At 35.3% G+C, this 20,492-nt stretch overlaps 1 protein-coding gene across 2 annotated transcripts in view; it reads left to right on the forward strand.

The window, feature by feature from the left end:
• The window catches only part of dym (dymeclin), an 86,692-nt gene that overhangs the window by 54,994 nt on the left and 11,206 nt on the right, over positions 1–20,492 (forward strand). For both annotated transcript variants that reach the window (XR_010893648.1, XM_067376616.1), the window contains exons 15-16: positions 14,297–14,479; positions 17,905–18,018. Coding sequence is in view for 1 of the 2 variants with exons in the window: in XM_067376616.1 (XP_067232717.1) it covers positions 14,297–14,479; positions 17,905–18,018 (297 nt within the window). In the remaining variant the exon portion in view is untranslated. The remainder of the gene's footprint in view (positions 1–14,296; positions 14,480–17,904; positions 18,019–20,492) is intronic.

Below are 20,492 nucleotides of genomic sequence, written 5' to 3' on the forward strand. Positions count from 1 at the left end.
AATATTTAATGTTTATATTTAAATGGTTTTAAAAGAGCATATTTTATCTCTCCCCATCGTTTTAAAAGAGCATATGGAAGTAAAGACATTTCAAAATAAGAGTCCCCTTGCATTTCTGCTTGTTTATAAATCCCGCATTATGCGGAACATAATTTTTCTGGTTTTGTTGTTTAATGGCCCAACGAGCTTCTTCGTGGGTGGGTGACATCACTAACCCTAATATTTACATAAACCCCGCCCCCAGGAACACGCAACAAAGGGGGTGGGGTCATCTTAGAATGCTTTAGAGAAGAGAGTTTCAATCTTCAATGAGGGTCAATTCAACACTGGATTTGCACAAAAGATGAACATGACGGCACATGCTAGTGGATGAGTTGAATCAACTCCACAGCAACTACATAAATGTATCCACTAACCATTCAGAAACGTCCAGTTTCATTCTAAAAGTTGTAACTTCTTCCTGAGTCTCTCCATCAGTGTCGACTCCGGTTTGAACAATGTAAGGCTGAACACCGTTACTGACAATCCTCATTTTGGCTGCGTGAGATTCTCCAGCTTTGTTGTTGTTGAGCTGTTAAAGCTCCGCCCTCTTCTGGAAAGGGGGCGGGAGCAGCAGCTCATTTGCATTTAAAGGGACACACACAAAACGGCGTGTTTTTGCTCACACCCAAATAGGAGCAAATTTGACAAGCTATAATAAATGATCTGTGGGGGATTTTGAGCTGAAACTTCACAGGGCATAAAGGTCCCCTTTAAATAAAACTATTTTTCTTTTAAATTTTTCCTTGTATCCTTTCTTAAGAAAAATAATTATTTGATCATTGCACTCCTAAACTTTTTTTAATTTTCAAATTAGAAGCACATGTGCTCCTCTGAAAAAATAAGCATCAAGCCCTGCCTATACACATTTGCTTTGGCTTCAACTTGTGATTTGATGTTAAAAAGAGGTGTAAACGGCAACCTTGACATGATCTTAGAACATCATTAGTCCTCTTTCTCTATATGACATGTGTCAGTGTGTGTGTGTGTGTGTGTGTGTGTGTCTCCAGACAGCAGACAGTCCTTCTGGCTAGACATAAAGACACATAGTAGACATAAAGGGAGGGCGGAGCTTGGGAGGAAAGGGGGAGGGGCTGTTTCAGGAGGTCATTTAGGTCAGTGGATTCGACCCTAGAGGGCAGCAGCCAACCTGCTCTGCCGCCCTGTAGAGAGGGGGCGGGGTGTCTGGGACAATAGGGATGTAAATGGAGTGTGTTTGAGATGATCTTCAGTGTGTGTGTGTGTGTGTGTGTGTGTTTGTTCCACAAACAGCCTGAGGCCGGAGCCTTGCAGATTTCTGCTATGTGTCTGGGTGGGTCAGACTGCTGTCTGCTGTCCTGATTAAGCCCCACACCCCTGCTTTGTGTCTCTTACTTCTTCCATTCACATCTATTCCTCTTCATCTGTCCATCTGTCTCTCTCTGTCTATCTGAATATCTTCACTCACACTCCCTTTTCCATCAGTTTCTACCGCAGTTCCACTGAATGATGACATCACTTGCTATGTTACCACATAACCTCCCCACGAAAAAACAAACATGTGCATTGCAGTCTTCATTTATCACACACTCCTAGTTTTGGAGAGCATATTTTAACACCCAAAGTCATTTAATTTAGCATCTTTATTCCATTATAATCTCTGATGGATCATTCAGAAGTTATAACAATGTTTAACAAATAAAATTCATAGTAATCCATTATAAATAAATAAGATATATGAAAATTATTATTATTTATTGTTTTTTATTTTTATTAATATTAAAAGAAATATAATAAAATAAGTGTTTAGAAGTTCATACCAATCAATTATTATAAATTGCATAAAATATATATATTTTTATTATTTAATAATAAATAATAATAATAATTTTGATCATTAAAAATAAATATTATTAATTACTCCTATTAATTTATTATCAGTAATAGTAAAAATTCCATTATGAGCTCTGATGATGCATTCAGAAGGTTTTTGTAAAAAAAAAGTTATTTCAGTTATTATTAATTATAAAAGATGAATTAAAATATAAAAATATAATTATTGTTTTTAATATTATACATTATTAAATAATAATGATAATAATTATTATAATATAATATAATTATTATTTTATTAATATAATAAGAAATATAATAATAAAATAATAGTAAAATTCCTACCAATTAATTTATAATTTAATTGTAAAAACAAATATATAAAATCATTATCATCATTTATATTATTTAAATAATATTAGTAATAATAATTATTATTATGATGATGATTAAAAATAATTATTATTCTCCATTAAATATAATTTATTATCAGTAATAATAGTAAAAATGCAATCATGAGCTCTGATGAAGCATTCAGAAGGTGTTTGAGTAAAAAAACAGTAGTTATTTAAATTAGTAATCAATTATTATTAATTATAAAAGATGAATAAAAATATAATTATTGTTTTGAATATAATGTATTATTAAATAATAATGATAATGATAATGTGTATTTAATTATTGTTTTATTTGAGATGGACAGAAAACTGAGATGTCTAATAAAATTATTAAATAGCCGTACAGCATGATTTAAGCGATTTAAATAGCTGCAAAGCTTGATAATTAGAGTTAAACAATTAGAGTATTCGTCCCATAAGTGTCATTATTACAGAAGTGATTTAGGTTTGTGTTTTTTTGTTGTTGTTGTTTTGAAAACTTGAACATTGTTTAAGAACCAATGCTGAGTCACTTTTCCCAGAACCACCTTTTCTTCAGTAGAATCTGGCTCTGTGTTCCGGCTCTGTCTGTTTCTCAGAGGAGTTTTATGGGAAGGATGCCCTAAACGGGAGTTATCAAGCACGAGTTTAGACTACATTAGATTTTGCAATCCTTTTCTTTGTCATATCTTATAAGACAAACAACATTCACACACACACACTGTTTTTGTCTGCTGTCACTGCTATCGCCATGGGATTTCCTTCAATCTATGGGAACAGATGCAGTTTGTGATGTTAAGACTGTGTGTCTGTACATACAGAGCTTTTAAAACCTCTTATGAAATGGATATCGCCAGCTATCTCAAATCTGACTGAATGGGATGCTTTCCAGCTGATATGCATATGAAAATGAGAAAATTCAGCTAATGCTTATTTTATTTGAAGTAATAAAAGCTATTTTATGGTTTAAGCTGTAGTTAACTATAATAACCCTGATCTGTGCAAAAAGAGAGACAGACTTCAGTGCGACGATTATGTCTCAGTGTCTTAATACAGGTCAGAAAATGACCCATTTTCCATCTCCCTAAAGACACACAGACTTTCTACCTGTCTCTTCTTCTGCCCTTCTTTTCCTCCATCTCCTCACGATTGTGTGATTCTCCTCTCATCTCTGCCATTTAAAGGCTCTTTTGATTGTCGCAGCAGCAGATGAAGCGTTTACAGTTTTCCTGAACCCCTCCAAAAGCCGATATGTAGTCCAGCGCTCAGTTTCTGATCATGATGTGTCAAAACCGGTGTTCAAATCTCAGTGAAGCAAAGCATCTGATTTACCTTAAAGATGAACATCCATTTGTTCCGTCTCACTTCCGTGACTTACCTGACTGTTGCCATGGCAACAGTCGTCTACTTCTTGGCATCACTGACCTGACCTTTGACCCCTGACCTCTGCTTGAGAGCAAAGGGGCTTGTAACCATGGAGACAGGAGTTTGCCTCTTACTGGCTTAGATGGTATTGACATCACAGTCATTAGCTGATCATTAGACCACACACACACACACACACACACACACACACACGCGCTCATGCACGTATGCACACAGACAGATGACTAATGACTGTCTGGCACTGGATGCATGTGCACTTCCTTTTCCTTTCTGTCTACTTCTGAATTACATACACGCAATTTGATTTTCAGTAACAACATTCTCTGTCTCTCTCTAGGTTTATGAGTCATATTGGCTGACGGTTAGTGATGTAAACAAACCCCTTACCATAAGTATTAAACTTATATCCCACACTGTTCGGATTTCTCAAGCAACCACATAGTGACGCCCTTGCAACCTCCCGGAATCCGGCAACCGCATTGATCAGGTTGATTCGAATAAACGCAGTTTAATGTTTTTACATGCTTCAATTGAAACAGGCATCAATTTACTAAAGTGTACAGTGGGGTTTGCACAGTAGAAACTTTAATGCTTTGCCATGATGCTTTTTCATTCATTGAGAAATCAACTTTTCCTTGAACTTTTGACATATGAGAGGTCTTCGTACTATAAGAATATACTGTAAGTTTCAGAACTCCCTTGTTAGCCCAATAAAAGCTTTTATTGACACCAGGCCCAGCGAACGACTTGTCCTGGAACGTGCCAATAGTAAAACGCCGCCTCCGCAGAAGAATTCAACACCTACTTCATCATTGCATCATTAGCCTCGTCCACTTGTGTATTAGTGAGATGAGGAGGAGAGAAGAGCGACACAGGACTTAAATAACATTACCTTTCAAAGGATCCTAATGCAGGAATATGGTGATTTATTTTCAACAAAGTGAATGTCTCAGTTGAGCTTTATTTATTTGTATTCGGTACATTTCTCTGTGGTTTCTTTGGTAAATCAATCGCATTTCGGCGCAGGCTTTGCAAACAGACTTTTACGATATGGACTCGACAGTAATGCAACAACATGTCAGTAACTGTGTTCATTCTAATGCCTGATCTGATATTAATGATTCATGTGCAGTCAGATGATCTTTGTCTGTGTGTCAGTAAATCAAACCAGTGACTAAACGATCAACTTCACATTGTTTCTCTTAGTAGGATGAAAATAATCTGTTATTCAAACATTGGTTAAATTACATACAGAAAGCGATCAAAGAACGCTCCCTTTACAATCACTGGAACTGTCAATCAAACAGCACAAGTTTATCAGTGACTGAGTTCTGGACTCGCGCCAAAACTCCCGTTTTATTCAACAAATCTCTTAGTTACATCACATTTGCACTGTTAGTTATGATGAAAGCATTTGTTAGTGTGCAAAAATCGAGTTGCAGTGACGAGATCACTGCTTTCAAGATGTCTGTGATCGACTACAATGTTCATCACTGCAACCTTTCATGCCACAATCTAAATGTAATTAACCTTGAGAGCTGTAATAACAAAAAAAACATGCTAAAAGTTTTCAATAGAGTAATACTTAACTATTTTATATGCAAAGATGTTAACCAATCACAGCAGTGGGCGTTTACACTGAAGTCTTACAGCAGACGCGCCCCTTAAAACAGTGTTCAAATAAGAGGTCTAAAATGCCTTTTATTTCTAAATTATGACAACTTTTGATGTAAAAAGCATACTAACATTATAAGTGCACCCCAGGAAACATTATTAAACAATAAAAAATGCATCTCATGACCCCTTTAAGCTTAAGCTTCATATTGACTAGTCACTGGTCATGGCCTATAGAGGGCGCAACAGGATAAGAAATCCACTTTTACACTCTGTTTCCAACAGTTAAAATGACAAACAAATGCATACTCCGAGAGCGCTCCACAAGATATGTTCAATTATACCGTCTGGATGCTCAATATTGATCAGGTTCGAAACAGCTCCTCTGGCGAACAGTGCTTTGTTACGATTCAGGTTGCTATCATAAATCAAAAAAGTTGTAAAAGTTGAAATTCTTTTAACTTGACACGACATCTTAAAAACGCTGCGCTCATGTGCGAGGCGCTTCAAAAGAAGTGAGACGCAAATGTAACAGTCATACACGTCCTTGTGGGCAGCACTTGAAATAGAAATCTTTTGGAACATTATAAATGTCTTTACTGTCACTTTTATCAATTTAATGCCACCTTGCTGAATAAAAGTATAGAAATAAAAGTAAATCTGGCCCCTAACTTGTGAACAATAGTATATATATGTACATTCCACTCGCAATGACTCCTCTAATGTTATGTTGATTAAATAATCAGACCGATGTTAACTGATGAAAAATACTGATGATGCTCAGCATAACTTCTGTGTGTATGATTAATCTGGATGATTAGAATTATCTACAGCAGTGTTTTGATCTTGTGTGTGTATGATTTTTTCTACACACTCAGGTTGTGTTCACACATTAACATCTGACCTGATTTTCTCTCTCTCTCTGTGTGTGTGTGTGTGTGTGTGTGTGTATAATCTCATTAGTCTGTACTGTAGAGCAGATCGCTCTCTTCCCTAATTCACTCCTACGTTCTTCTCGTCTAATTATCACTCCCTGTTTCTGTCTAGACACCTCCAGCTTTTTTCTAGGTTGTAGTTTGATCTGGTTTCCCGGCATCCTTCTCATCTGCTTTTTACTTCGAACATCAAGTACCAGTATTGTTTACCAGTTTGAACGGACGTGTGACCTATTTGTTGAGAACTGCAGGTCTAGACGAGTATTTCCAGGTTTGGTCTAATCCCATCCTGCACATTTGTTTCATAAGTATCTACTTAAATTTGGTTAATAACAGTGGCGACAGTCTCCCACCCCGTTAATATTCCCGACTGCTGCGTCCGCAGATCTTTTCCAACGTGTAGGGGGTCGTCATGGGAACGGAGGGCAGGAATTTCCTCTGTCTGGTGGAAGGGAAGGTGTGAGGAACGCGACCCAGAGCGGAGGGCTTCGGCTGGGCTTAATTCATCAGTGCGACTGCTGCAAACTCAACATCTGGGCTGTAGAAATAAACCTGAATGAGATTGGTAAAGTGGTAGTTCACACAAAAATGGAAATTCTGTCATCATTTACTCATTTCATGTCATCTCAATCCTGGTAACACAAATTAAGAAATGTTAATTAAACCTGAGAGATTTCTGTCCCTCTATTGGAAGTCCAAGTATCCAAAAGTTTGAATGTCCAAAAGATCATAAAAGCATCATAAAACCAATCCATATGAATCAAGCTGTGAAATTCAGGTCTTGTAACAAGATATAAACTCACAATTCTGACTTTATATCTCACAATTCTGACTTTATATCTCGCAATTCTGACTTTATAACTCACAATTCTGACTTTATATCTCGCAATTCTGACTTTATATTTCTTGCAATTCTGACTTTATATCTCGCAATTCTGACTTTATATTTCTCGCAATTCTGACTTTATATTTCTCGCAATTCTGACTTTATATTTCTCGCAATTCTGACTTTATATTTCTCGCAATTCTGACTATAGCTTGCAATTCTGACTTTATATTTCTCGCGATTCTGACTTTATATTTCTCGCAATTCTGACTTTATAACTCGCAATTCTGACTTTATATTTCTCGCAATTCTGACTTTATATTTCTCGCAATTCTGACTTTATATTTCTCGCAATTCTGACTTTATATTTCTTGCAAATTATGACTTTATAACTTGTAATTCTGACTTTATAACTCGCAATTCTGACTTTATATTTTTCGCAATTCTGACTTTATAACTTGCAATTCTGACTTTATAAATGGTAATTCTGACTTTATAACTCGCAATTCTGACTTTATATTTCTCACAATTCTGACTATATTTCTCGCAATTCTGACTTTATAACTTGCAATTCTGACTTTATATTTCTCGCAATTCTGACTATATTTCTCGCAATTCTGACTTTATAACTTGCAATTCTGACTTTATAACTTGCAATTCTGACTTTATAACTTGCAATTCTGACTTTATATTTCTCGCAATTCTGACTTTATAACTCACAATTCTGACTTTATAACTTGCAAATTCTGACTTTATATCTCGCAATTCTGACTTTATAACTCGCAATTCTGACTTTATAACTCGCAATTCTGACTTTATAACTTGTAATTCTGACTTTATATTTCTCGCAATTCTGACTTTATAACTCACAATTCTGACTTTATAACTTGCAAATTCTGACTTTATATCTCGCAATTCTGACTTTATAACTCGCAATTCTGACTTTATAACTCGCAATTCTGACTTTATAACTTGCAATTCTGACTTTATAATTTCTAATTCTGACTTTATATTTCTCGCAATTCTGACTTTATAACTCGCAATTCTGACTTTATATTTCTCGCAATTCTGACTTTATATTTCTCGCAATTCTGACTTTATATTTCTCGCAAATTCTGACTTTATAACTTGTAATTCTGACTTTATATTTCTCGCAATTCTGACTTTATATTTCTCGCAATTCTGACTATATCTTGCGATTCTGACTTTATATTTCTCGCAATTCTGACTTTATAACTCGCAATTCTGACTTTATATTTCTCGCAATTCTGACTTTATATTTCTCGCAATTCTGACTTTATATTTCTTGCAAATTATGACTTTATAACTTGTAATTCTGACTTTATAACTCGCAATTCTGACTTTATATTTTTCGCAATTCTGACTTTATAACTTGCAATTCTGACTTTATAAATGGTAATTCTGACTTTATAACTCGCAATTCTGACTTTATATTTCTCGCAATTCTGACTATATTTCTCGCAATTCTGACTTTATAACTTGCAATTCTGACTTTATAACTTGCAATTCTGACTTTATATTTCTCGCAATTCTGACTTTATAACTCACAATTCTGACTTTATAACTTGCAAATTCTGACTTTATATCTCGCAATTCTGACTTTATAACTCGCAATTCTGACTTTATAACTCGCAATTCTGACTTTATAACTTGTAATTCTGACTTTATATTTCTCGCAATTCTGACTTTATAACTCACAATTCTGACTTTATAACTTGCAAATTCTGACTTTATATCTCGCAATTCTGACTTTATAACTCGCAATTCTGACTTTATAACTCGCAATTCTGACTTTATAACTTGCAATTCTGACTTTATAATTTGTAATTCTGACTTTATATTTCTCGCAATTCTGACTTTATAACTCGCAATTCTGACTTTATATTTCTCGCAATTCTGACTTTATATTTCTCGCAATTCTGACTTTATATTTCTCGCAAATTCTGACTTTATAACTTGTAATTCTGACTTTATATTTCTCGCAATTCTGACTTTATATTTCTCGCAATTCTGACTATATCTTGCAATTCTGACTTTATATCTCGCAATTCTGACTTTATATCTTGCAATTCTGACTTTATATAACCCATTTCCATCTTTATAAAACCAAAGTCTTACGGGTTTGAAATGACAATAAGGTGAGTAAATGATTCATTTTTTCAAAAGTTTCATTTTTGAGTGAACTATCTCTTTAAATTTTCATTTATTTATTTAGCAGGTGCTTTTATTCAAAGTGAGGAATACAAGCGATTCATCTTCAGGAGGCAATAACACAAGAAGTGCTTGGAATACAAAAGTTCAAACATTGTCTAAAATCATACAAGCTAGAACAGGGAGGGATATAAGAAATAGTGAAAACATAGAAGTAGATTTTGTTAAAATATTTAATATGAAATGTTCAGCTGTCCGGATAGGGTTAAGCTTCAACCGTCGTTTAAGCGTCATTTTTTTTTTCAATTTATGTATTTTAATTTTGTTATTTTGGTTGGTGAACTTTTATTTATTTTAGGGTCAGAAGTATTGCAAGCGCTCTGCAAGCTTTTCGTGAAAACCTGTTTGAAATCAGTCATTATTTGTGCAGTTCTGTTTGCTGCCACTAGAGGCACCTGAATGACACATTTCAGCTTTAATGAAGCAACATTTGGGTCAGAGTTTGCATGTGTTTACATCTTTTCAGGGTCTTGCATCATGCGTCAGATGTTGCCTTTATAAGTGACCTGACATCAAGAATGGTGTTTTTTCTGTCGCCACGGTTCAGGTATTAACAGATGGTACCGTATGGGGACACTGAAGGCAGCTGCACGTGTGTTTGTGTGTGCGCGTTTGCAGAGGAATTTATTAGCGTGAGTCTCGAGCAGAACAGAAACTGCAGTAATCACAAAGCAGGTTTGAAAGGCCTTGCCAAAACCTGGTGTCTTTCCAGTAAAGCCGTCGTTCTTCTGGCAGGGGTGCCACTGTGAGAGTGATTCATTCTGAGGTCAGCAGGACTGTGCGCTTTACACATGTATGTCTCTGGCTCTTTGAGTGTTTAACATGGGACAGCTTTTCAGTGGAATCAGTAAAAAATCGCATGCTGCCTGAATAGGTACTACATTTACATTTGAATTTACTTCGCGACAATTGAAAAAGTATGTTCTTATATAGTATGAGTGTATGTAGTATGAATGAAATTCGGACGTACTACATCAGTCATGTTGTCTGTCACGTGACCTACCAGCGTTAGTTGCGTCGCTTCACCTCCATTCATAAATCCTCTTCCGTGCCTCATGGGATAGTAAAGTGCCCATCGAAAGCACACTTCAGAATCTCGCCGGAAGTAGTAGGTCATCCGGGTACTTTTCTCCTGCTGTTTTTCGAATACTACGTGTTCTGACATTCTACACTTTTAGCGTACTGTTTTTCACACACTATATAGTAGGGAAGTATTCAATTTCGGACGCAACGAATGTAAAATCTGATCAGTGGAAACTCTTTTCTTGCCTTATTTTTTTATTTTCCTTTTTTATCTTATTTTCTTTTTTCTGTTTTCCTCTTACTTTTTTCTTTTCTTTTTTTCTTTTATATTTATTTTTTTTTTTTAAATCTATTTATCTTATTTTCTTTTTCTTAATTTTTCTTTTTTCCTCTTATCCCTTTTTCTTTTTCTCTTTTTATTTTATTTTATTTTTCTTGCTCTTTTCTCTCTCCTCTCTTTTCTTCTGTTTTATTTTATTTATTCTCATTTATCTTATTTTCTTTATTTTACTTTACTTTCTTTATCTTTTTTCTTTTCTTTTACTCTTTCTTTTTCTTTTCTTCTATTTTCTTTTATTTTTTATTATTATTTTCTTTCTTTTTCTTTCTATTTTATTTTATTTTACTCTTCTCTTTTCTCTTCTTTTTATTTATCTTATTTTCTTTTTTCTGTTTTCCTCTTACTTTTTTATTTTATTTTATTTGTTCTTTTATATTTCTTTTATATCATTTTTTCTTTTTCTTTTTTTCTATTTTATTTTAATTTTATTTATCTTGTTTTCTTTTTCTTCTTTCTTTTTCTTTTTTCCTCTTATCCTTTTTCTGTTTCTCTTTTTATTTTTTCTATTTTATTTTTATTTTTATTTTATTTTATTTTTCTTACTCTTTTCTCTCTTCTCTGTTTTCTTCTGTTTTATTTTCTTTATTTTACTTTACTTTCTTTATCTTTTTTCTTTTCATTTTCTCTTTCTTTTTTCTCCTATTTTCTTTTGTTTTATATTCCTTTGTTTCTTTCTTTCATTTTATTTATTTTATTTATTTCTTTTCTTCTATTTTATTATTTTTTATTTGCCTTTCTTTGCTTCTATTTTTTCTTTTCTTTCTTTCTTTTTCTTTCTATTTTTTATTTTACTTTCTTTCTTTCTATTTTATTTTATTTTACTCTTCTCTTTTCTCTTCTTTTTATTTATCATATTTTCTTTTTTATTTTACTTTAACTTATTTTCTTTTCCTTTTTCTTTTTCTTCTATTTCTTTCTTTCTTTCTTTTATTTTTTATTTCTCTCTCTCTCTTGCTCCTCCAGGAGTTGAATTATGTTTTCAGTGTTTTAAACGATGCTGCAGTTGTTTTGAAGTCATTGAAGCTAATTCCATAAAATTGTGTGTTTTTGTACATTCCCGGGCTTTTATGTTTCACTACACACACTCTGAGCTTTCCCGAGCTGTCATCTCCTAAAATCACTTATGTTAGCTTCCACACAAAGAGCGTTTGATGTGGTATTTTTGTGTGTGTGTTGTGTGTGTGTGTCTATGTGTGTTCCTATGGAAACCGGATTTGCACATTCTGTTCCATTGACTTGCTTTTGTCCAGAGAGATTTGTGGCTCAGAAACTGACATCAGTCTAGAGAATAACCAATAGATGAATAACATAAAGAGGAGGCCAAGATGGCTGCAGGCAGAGGGAAGGACAGTGTGGAGAAAAGGAAATGAGAAGGTCAAAGGTCAGAGACTGAAGGCTCTTCAGAGACATGGCATGCTTCAGTACATGGAAGTCTTTATTTCTGGGCTTCTTTTTTTCTTTCTATTTTTGAACAATTTAGATGTCAAATGCATTGTGTTACTGAAGAGAAGAATCTTTTGGCAACAGTTTATGTGAAGATATTCTCAAAAACAACAGCTACTGTAGTTATAATACATTATAGCAGTTCATGCTCAGATGTTTAAACAGCATAACGGCACGTTATGTAGTGCATTTTACAATGAATTGCACTCTTTGAAGCAGTCGCTTAGTATTATAATTCTTATAATTATTTATTCAAGATATAATGGTCACAGTTAAACCTGTCTTAGCATCTTTTTAACCCCTGGTTAAGGCCAGAGGGCCGGTATCTGTATGTTTGTGAGTATTTCTAGGTTTACATTGAACAAAATGCTGATGTGAATGTGTCACACACACACAGACACAATCTATACATCCAGCCTTGGCGTCAAACATGCTTAAATTTAATGCATTAAATATATATGATGCGGCTGCCGAGAGATGAAGAGGCAGAAAGAGAGAGAAGATGCATTTGTCTTGCCCCTGCTGTATGTGTGTGTGTGACCCAGAAAAAGTGTGACGGCCCAGACTGCAGCAGAGCACAGGGAAATGATAACCCATTTAACCCACACACACAGTGTGCTGTTCTCTGCACTGCTGGCTGCCTTCCTAGACAGCATGTCTGTCCATCAGAGGTGCGTTTGAACCAGGGATGCAAAGTTTAGGAGACAGTTAGTGTTATTTGCATCACTGTTTCTGATCAAACCATTTAAAAGTTTATGGTTGGTGAAGAGTCTCTTCTGCTCACCAAGGCTGCATTTATTTGAACAAATTTTATATTAAAATGTAATTTATTCCTGTGATCAAAGCTGAATTGTCAGCAACATTACTCCAGCCTCAGTGTCACATGATCCTTCAGAAATCACTTTAATATGCTGATTTGATTCTCAAGAAACATTTCTGATGATTATCAATGTTGAAAACAGTTATGCTGATTCATATTTTTGTGGAAACTGAAACATTTTTTCAAGGTTCTTTGATGAATAGAAAGTTCAAAAGAACAGCATTTATTTGAAATAGAAATCTTTTGTAACATTGTAAAAAAAATGCCACTGTCACTTTTGATCTATTTAATGCATCCTTGCTGAATAAAATCTTGCTGACCCTAAACCTTTTAATGGTAGTGTGTGGTTAGTGATTTGAACAAATCTGTAATTCAAAGTATTAAACACTGACTTGCAGCTTTTTAAAGGGGACCTATAATGCCCCTTTTCACAAGATGTAATATAAGTCTCTGGTGTCTCCAGAATGTGTCTGTGAAGTTTCAGCTCAAAATCCCCCACAGATCATTTATTATAGCTTGTCAAATTTGCCCCTATTTGGGTGTGAGCAAAAACACACCATTTTTGTGTGTGTCCCTTTAAATGCAAATGAGCTGCTGCTCCCGCCCCCTTTCCAGAAGAGGGCGGAGCTTTAACAGCTCAACAACAACAAAGCTGGAGAATCTCACACAGCCAAAATGAGGATTGTCAGTAACAGTGTTCAGCTTTACATTGTTCAAACCGGAGTCGAAACTGATGGAGAGACTCAGGAAGTAGTTACAACTTTTAGACGTTTCTGAATGGTTAGTGGATAAATTGATGTAGTTGATATGGAGTTGATTCAACTCATCCACTAGCATGTGTCGTCATGTTCATCTTTTGTGTTGAATTGACCCTCGTTTGTGAAGCAGTCCGGCGTAAAATGACGGCATGACAACAACACTCCACTACAACAACTCTTCCTCTTCTCTAAAGCAGCCCAACATGGCCCCGCCCCCTTTTTTGTGTGTTCATGGGGCGGGGTTTATGTGAATTTTAGGGTTAATGATGTCACCAACCCTGGAAGAAGCTTGTCGTAGTCCCTACCAGCCGTTTAGTCCTTAAAAAGTGATTTCTGTAAAAGAAAATCTCTCCCTTTGCATTGAACTTTGAGTGTCGTAACTTTGCAGATGTTGTTTATGCTCAAACAGCAACATTACAAAAAAGTGAAATCATAATCAAGGACCCCTTTAATAAGCAGTAAAGAATCAGTATCGTTGAGTACTTTTGAAACCAGGCATATTAAAGTAATTTACTATTTGAAAATGAAAGAAATATGTCTGATGTTATGTGCTTCCAAAATCAATATGGTCACTAAGATAAAGTGCATTTCCAGTTTGAATGTTCCTGTGATGCCCAAGGAAATGCTGACTAGGTAAAAAAAAAAAAAGAGTATTCTTTGTGTCATTACACTTTCTCTTTTTTTCCCTCAGGCTCAGGATCTGAACGTCATCGAGGAGGTGATCAGAATGATGTTGGAGATTATAAACTCCTGTTTGAGTAATTCCCTCCATCACAACCCAAACCTGCTATACGCGCTGCTCTACAAGCGAGAACTCTTCGAGCAGTTCCGATCACATCCGTCTTTCCAGGATATCATGCAGAACCTCGACACGGTGAGACACTGACCGTATGTTCCAACTCTGTTCCAAATCCTAGTGAGCAATCGAGTGTATACATAGACACGAGCATCCTAACTGAAAATGAACATCAGAAGTGACTGATCTGAAACACTCTTTATGGGCAGCAATTCACACAGTTGCTGTTGATTCCAGTAGAGTCTGACATTGACATGTTGTGAAGGTATTTAGATAAAAAAAATGTAAATAATGTATATAAATAATAAATTAATATATTTTTTTAAAACTAAATGTATGTTTAATTATGTAGTATAAAAATATTTTATACATACATTAGAAATTGTAATATTACATATGTTTTTATGTATTTGTTTTTTTTTTATATAAAACATACATTTTATACATAAGGTTTTACTTCTGTATTCTGGGATTGTGTCATCTGGATACTTATAGTGCATGCATTGAGTTTGGTCAAAACTAGATAACTTTTAACAACAACAAACACCTGCAAAAGTACCGTGCCTATAATGCCTAAATATGTTGCCTAGGTAGGCAGCTCACTAGATTTTGGAACAGAGCTTCTGTAGCTGTCTGTATCTCTAGAGATGAGCACATGGTTCAAGTTCGAAACAAAATCCTCAGTGCAAACATTCATATAGATCAAGAGAGATTTACACTAGACAAACTGCATTTATATTGTGCAGTAGAAGCCCAGGGGGCTTCTGGGTAACCTACAGAATGAAGTAAATTCCCTCTTTAAAAAAACGCACCCACACTGGTGCATTAATGCTGCATGACCCCCTCCAGCCTTAAACACCACGCAGAATAAACCTGCTTTCATCCGAAACTAAATGAATGGAATACTAGTATACTACATAATGTACTGAATACAGTGGGTACGGAAAGTATTCAGACCCCCTTAAATTTTTCACTCTTTGTTTTATTGCAGCCATTTGCTAAAATCATTTAAGTTCATTTTTTTCCTCATTAATGTACACTGTACACAGTGATCTTTGGGTTCTTCTTTACCTCTCTCACCAAGGCTCTTCTCACCCGATAGCTCAGTTTGGCCGGACGGCCAGCTCTAGGAAGGTTTCTGGTCGTCCCAAACATCTTCCATTTAAGGATTATGGAGGCCACTGTGCTCTTAGGAACCTTAAGTGCAGCAGAAATGTTTTTGTAACCTTGGCCAGATCTGTGCCTTGCCACAATTCTGTCTCTGAGCTCTTCAGGCAGTTCCTTTGACCTCATGATTCTCATTTGCTCTGACATGCACTGTGAGCTGTAAGGTCTTGTTATAGACAGGTGTGTGGCTTTCCTAATCAAGTCCAATCAGTATAATCAAACACAGCTGGACTCAAATGAAGGTGTAGAACCATCTCAAGGATGATCAGAAGAAATGGACAGCACCTGAGTTAAATATATGAGTGTCACAGCAAAGGGTCTGAATACTTAGGACCATGTGATATTTCAGTTTTTCTTTTTTAATAAATCTGCAAAAATGTAAACAATTCTGTGTTTTTCTGTCAATATGGGGTGCTGTGTGTACAAAATGAACTTAAGTGATTTTAGAAAATGGCTGCAATATAACAAAGAATGAAACATTTAAGGGGGTCTGAATACTTTCCGTACCCACTGTGTACTGCATGATAAAAACAGAATGTGAAATTTTGAAAATTCAGAAATAAGAAGTGTCATTCTAACAGTAGTATATTACACTGGTGTCATTGGCAATTAACTGTCATGCCAGAAATTATTATTATTTTTTTTTTTTTGTACAAATTTCTGCAAATCAGTTTGTCGTGTCACATCACGCCGCAAACAGTGTAGACAGTATCACTGATTATAATGGGTTCTATTTGCTTTTGTTGTGTAGACATGATTTTAGCCTTTTAAAGGGTTAGTTCACCCAAAAATGAAAATTATGTCATTAATTACTCACCCTCATGACGTTCTACACCTGTAAGACCTTCGTTTATCTTCAGAACACAAATTAAGATATTTTTGATAAAATCCGATGGCTCAGTAAGGCCTGAATTGCCTGCAAGATCATTTTCTTTTTCAATGCCCAGAAAGCTACTAAAGACAAATTTAAATCAGTTCATGTGACTACAGTGATTCAACCTTAATGTAATGAAGTGACGAGAATACTTTTTGTGTGCCAAAAAACAAAACATTCAACAATATCTAGTGATGGGCGATTTCAAAACACTGCTTCATGAAGCTTCGAAGCTTTACGAATCTTTTGTTTTGAATCAGTGGTTCGGAGCGACAAAATCACATGATTTCAGTAAACGAGGCTTCATTACGTCATAAGTGTTTCGAAACTTCAATAGTTCACATGACTTTGGCAGTTTGATACACACTCCGAACCACTGATTCGAAACAAAAGATTCGTAAAGCTTCATGAAGCAGTGTTTTGAAATCGCCCATCACTAGATATTGTTGAATAAAGAGTATTCTCGTCGCTTCATAATATTAAGGTTGAACTACTGTACACACATGAACTGTCTTTAGTAGCTTTCTGGGCATTGAAAAAGGAAATGATCTTGCAATTCAGGCCTTACTGAGCCATCAGATTTTATCAAAAATATCTTAATTTGTGTTCTGAAGATGAACGAAGGTCTTACGGGTGTGGAACGGCATGAGGGTGAGTAATAAATTACATAATTCTCATTTTTGGATGAACTAACCCTTTAATTTTATTTATTTAACCAGGAAGGTCCCACTGAGATACTACATCTCTTCTACTAGGGAGTCCTTTTGACACTCTGATGAGTAATGAAGATGTTAAAACACATCTGTTTATATTTCTTTTGATTCATTCATCATTATATTGCATTCTGGGATATCATATCTCACACGTTGTGCAAACATCATAATTTACAGCATTGCATTGATGTTTTAACTTTAGCTATGTTTACATCAACCTATTTTTATGCAAATATTGGGATATTGCATCTAAAATGCTGGATGGATATTCCACGATGTACATAAATTCTAAAAATATGCATATTTTTTATCTGATAAGAAGACATGAGCATAAACTATGGTGGAATAATTTTTGTTGAATAAATCCCTCGATGAGCAACAAAAAAACATGACTTTGCTTCAACAGAGGATGCGATTGGATAACTGGACTAACCAGCTGACCAATTGCATCACAGCATCTCAGATGTTGGTTTGGTCTTTCTGAAATGCCTGAGCCAAAGTCTGTCTTAAAAAAAAGCATCTCACATGATTGCATTCCCAAGCGCCAGCATCCGAACGCAAGAGAACATTTATTGTGTTTCGTCTGCCATTTTGGTTATCTTGAACACATGGGATGGAAACGCTGCTTCATTCAGAAATGTTTTATGCGATATTCCAATGTTGTGCGCAAGTTAAATTTGCAACTTGGGATGAAAATATAGCTATTGACAGTGTGTGTGTGTGTGTGTGTGTGTGTGTGTGGGTGGCAGGTGATTGGATTCTTCAGCCAGCGACTGGAGCAGGCAGGAAGTGACCTATCAGTGGAGAGAGTTCAAGAGGTCATCAAGAAAGGTGCTGTGGCCCTCCCTAATGACCGTCTGAAGGTAAGCACACAGATATCTGTGATGATTCACATTGTCATGATGCTTGATTTTAGTCACGCATTCACAAAAATTCACATAAACTCTCTATTTGGCGTCATCGGCCTCGTCAGTCCCTTTCCACCTCTCCACCCATCTGACCTCTTAACTCTGATATTTGTTCCATTTTCAAAACAAAATATGTAGCTCTATCTAAATATAGAACCATGACATTTCACTTCCTCCTAGAGACAGGAAAACAAATTCTTTCAAGACACACTGGATTAAGAATTAATAATTCACCATCTGACTGTATCACACAACTGCCATCTGTGCACACACGCACATCAGATGTTACCATGGTAAAAGGTATTAATTTCATTAATACATAATCATCCAAATAAATAATATTTCTAAACAACCATGTGTTTCGCAGTATTTTATTGAAAAAAACAAACACTTCAAACACTTTTTGCTTTTTCAGTTCTGTTAAAAAAATGTTAAAAACTGTATATATAATTTGTATGAATAATATTTTTTTTTAATTAAATTCTAATAATTTAGTATATTTACTTATATTTTTTATATATAAGTACAGAATTATTGGCACCCTTGGTAAATATGATCAAAGATGACTGTAAAAACAAATCTGCATTGTTTATCCTTTTGATCTTTAATTCATAAAATGAGCAAAAATCTAACCTTTCATTGAAGGAAAAGAATTGAAAGTGGGGGGAAAATCACTTGCAATAAATGTTTTTCTCCAAAACACGTTGGCCACAATTATTGGCACCCTTTTATTCAATACTTTTTGCAACCTGCTTTTCCCAAGATAACAGCTCTGAGTCGTCTTCTATAATGCCTGATGAGTTTGGAGAACACCTGACAAGAGATCAGAGACCATTCCTTCATACAGAATCTCTCCAGATCCTTCAGATTCCCAGCTCCGTGTTAGTGCTTCTTCTCTTCAGTTCACTCCACTCATTTTCTTTAGGGTTCAGGTCAGGTGACTGGGATGGCCATGCCAGAAGCTTCATTTTGAGTTCAGTGACCCATTTTTGTGTTGGTTTCATTGTCATTGGATCATTGTCCTGATGGAAGACCAATCACGGCCCATTATTGGATTTCTAGCAGAAGTGGTCAGGTTTTGATTTTTTATCTGTTGGTATTTGATAGAATCATGACACCATGTATCTGAACAAGATGTCCAGGACCCACAACATTGAAGATCCAGCAGTATATTTAACCGTGGGCATGGGGTACTTTTTATCCATGTGTGCACCAAAACCCATCTGGTGGGTTTGCTGCCAAAAATCTCTTTTTTTAGTTTCATCTGACCATAGAAGCTGGTCCCATTTTGAAGTTAGTCGTGTTTGACAACTGAATATGCTGGAGATTGTTTCTGGATGAGAGCAGAGGATTTTTCTTGAAAACTTCCCGAACAACTTTTGCTTTTGATAATTTTTTTAGGCTTTCTGAGATGGGGATTTTCAATGCTTTAGCTATTTTCTTAAAGCCATTTTCTATTTTGTGAAGCTCAACGATCTTTTGCTGCACATCAGAACTATATTATTTGGTTTTTCTCATTGTGATGAATGATTAAGGGAATTTAGCCTTTGTGTGTACACATATTTGTACTCCTGTGAAACAGGAAGTCATGGCTGGACAATTTCATATTCATGATCACCCTGGTGTGCTAAAAAATGTAAATATGAATGGGAATATACTTCAGAAATATTTTACTCATAAAAAATTTTAAGGGTGCCAATAATTGTGGCCAACGTGTTTTGGAGAAAAAATATTTATTTCATAATGTGATTTTCCCCCCACTTTCTTTTTCTTCAATGAAAGGTTAGATTTTTGCTCATTTTATGAATTAAAGATCAAAAGGATAAACAATGCAGATTTATTTTTACAGTCATCTTTGTTCATATTTACCAAGGGTGCCAATAATTCTGGCCACAACTGTGTATATATATATATATATATATATATATATATATATATATATATATATATATATATATATATATATATATATATATATAACAACTCTAGCTGAATTTCTTTGGCAAACTTTACACTAAAGTTTTTTTTTGTTCTTTGACATTTGGCGACTGATAATTTTGTACCGTGCATGTAGGTAAGCTGTGCTTGATCTGATATGCAGTGAGAAAGAGAGCGTGCGGCGGGTGTCTGAACACACGAGCAATCATGTTTGAGAGCGGGTCAGGCCTCATCTTCATTATCACAAACGACTCCTCCGGGGCCATTCATTACGCTTTATAACACATGCGGGTAATGACATCTCCAGAAGAACAGGAAATCACACATATCTGTCTCTAATATACGGGCTAAAAGACTGGAATAAATCTCCACCACGTGTCTCGTTACCTTTCTATCCTTACCCACAATCCCCTCTGATCCCCCTAAATCAGTGAAAATGTGGCCGTTCGTCCGCCGTTTAATTGCGTGTTCTATCACATGTTCAGTGTTTC

The sequence above is a fragment of the Chanodichthys erythropterus genome, chromosome 22, assembly GCF_024489055.1.
Source record: "Chanodichthys erythropterus isolate Z2021 chromosome 22, ASM2448905v1, whole genome shotgun sequence".
Classification (NCBI taxonomy): Eukaryota; Metazoa; Chordata; class Actinopteri; order Cypriniformes; family Xenocyprididae; genus Chanodichthys; species Chanodichthys erythropterus.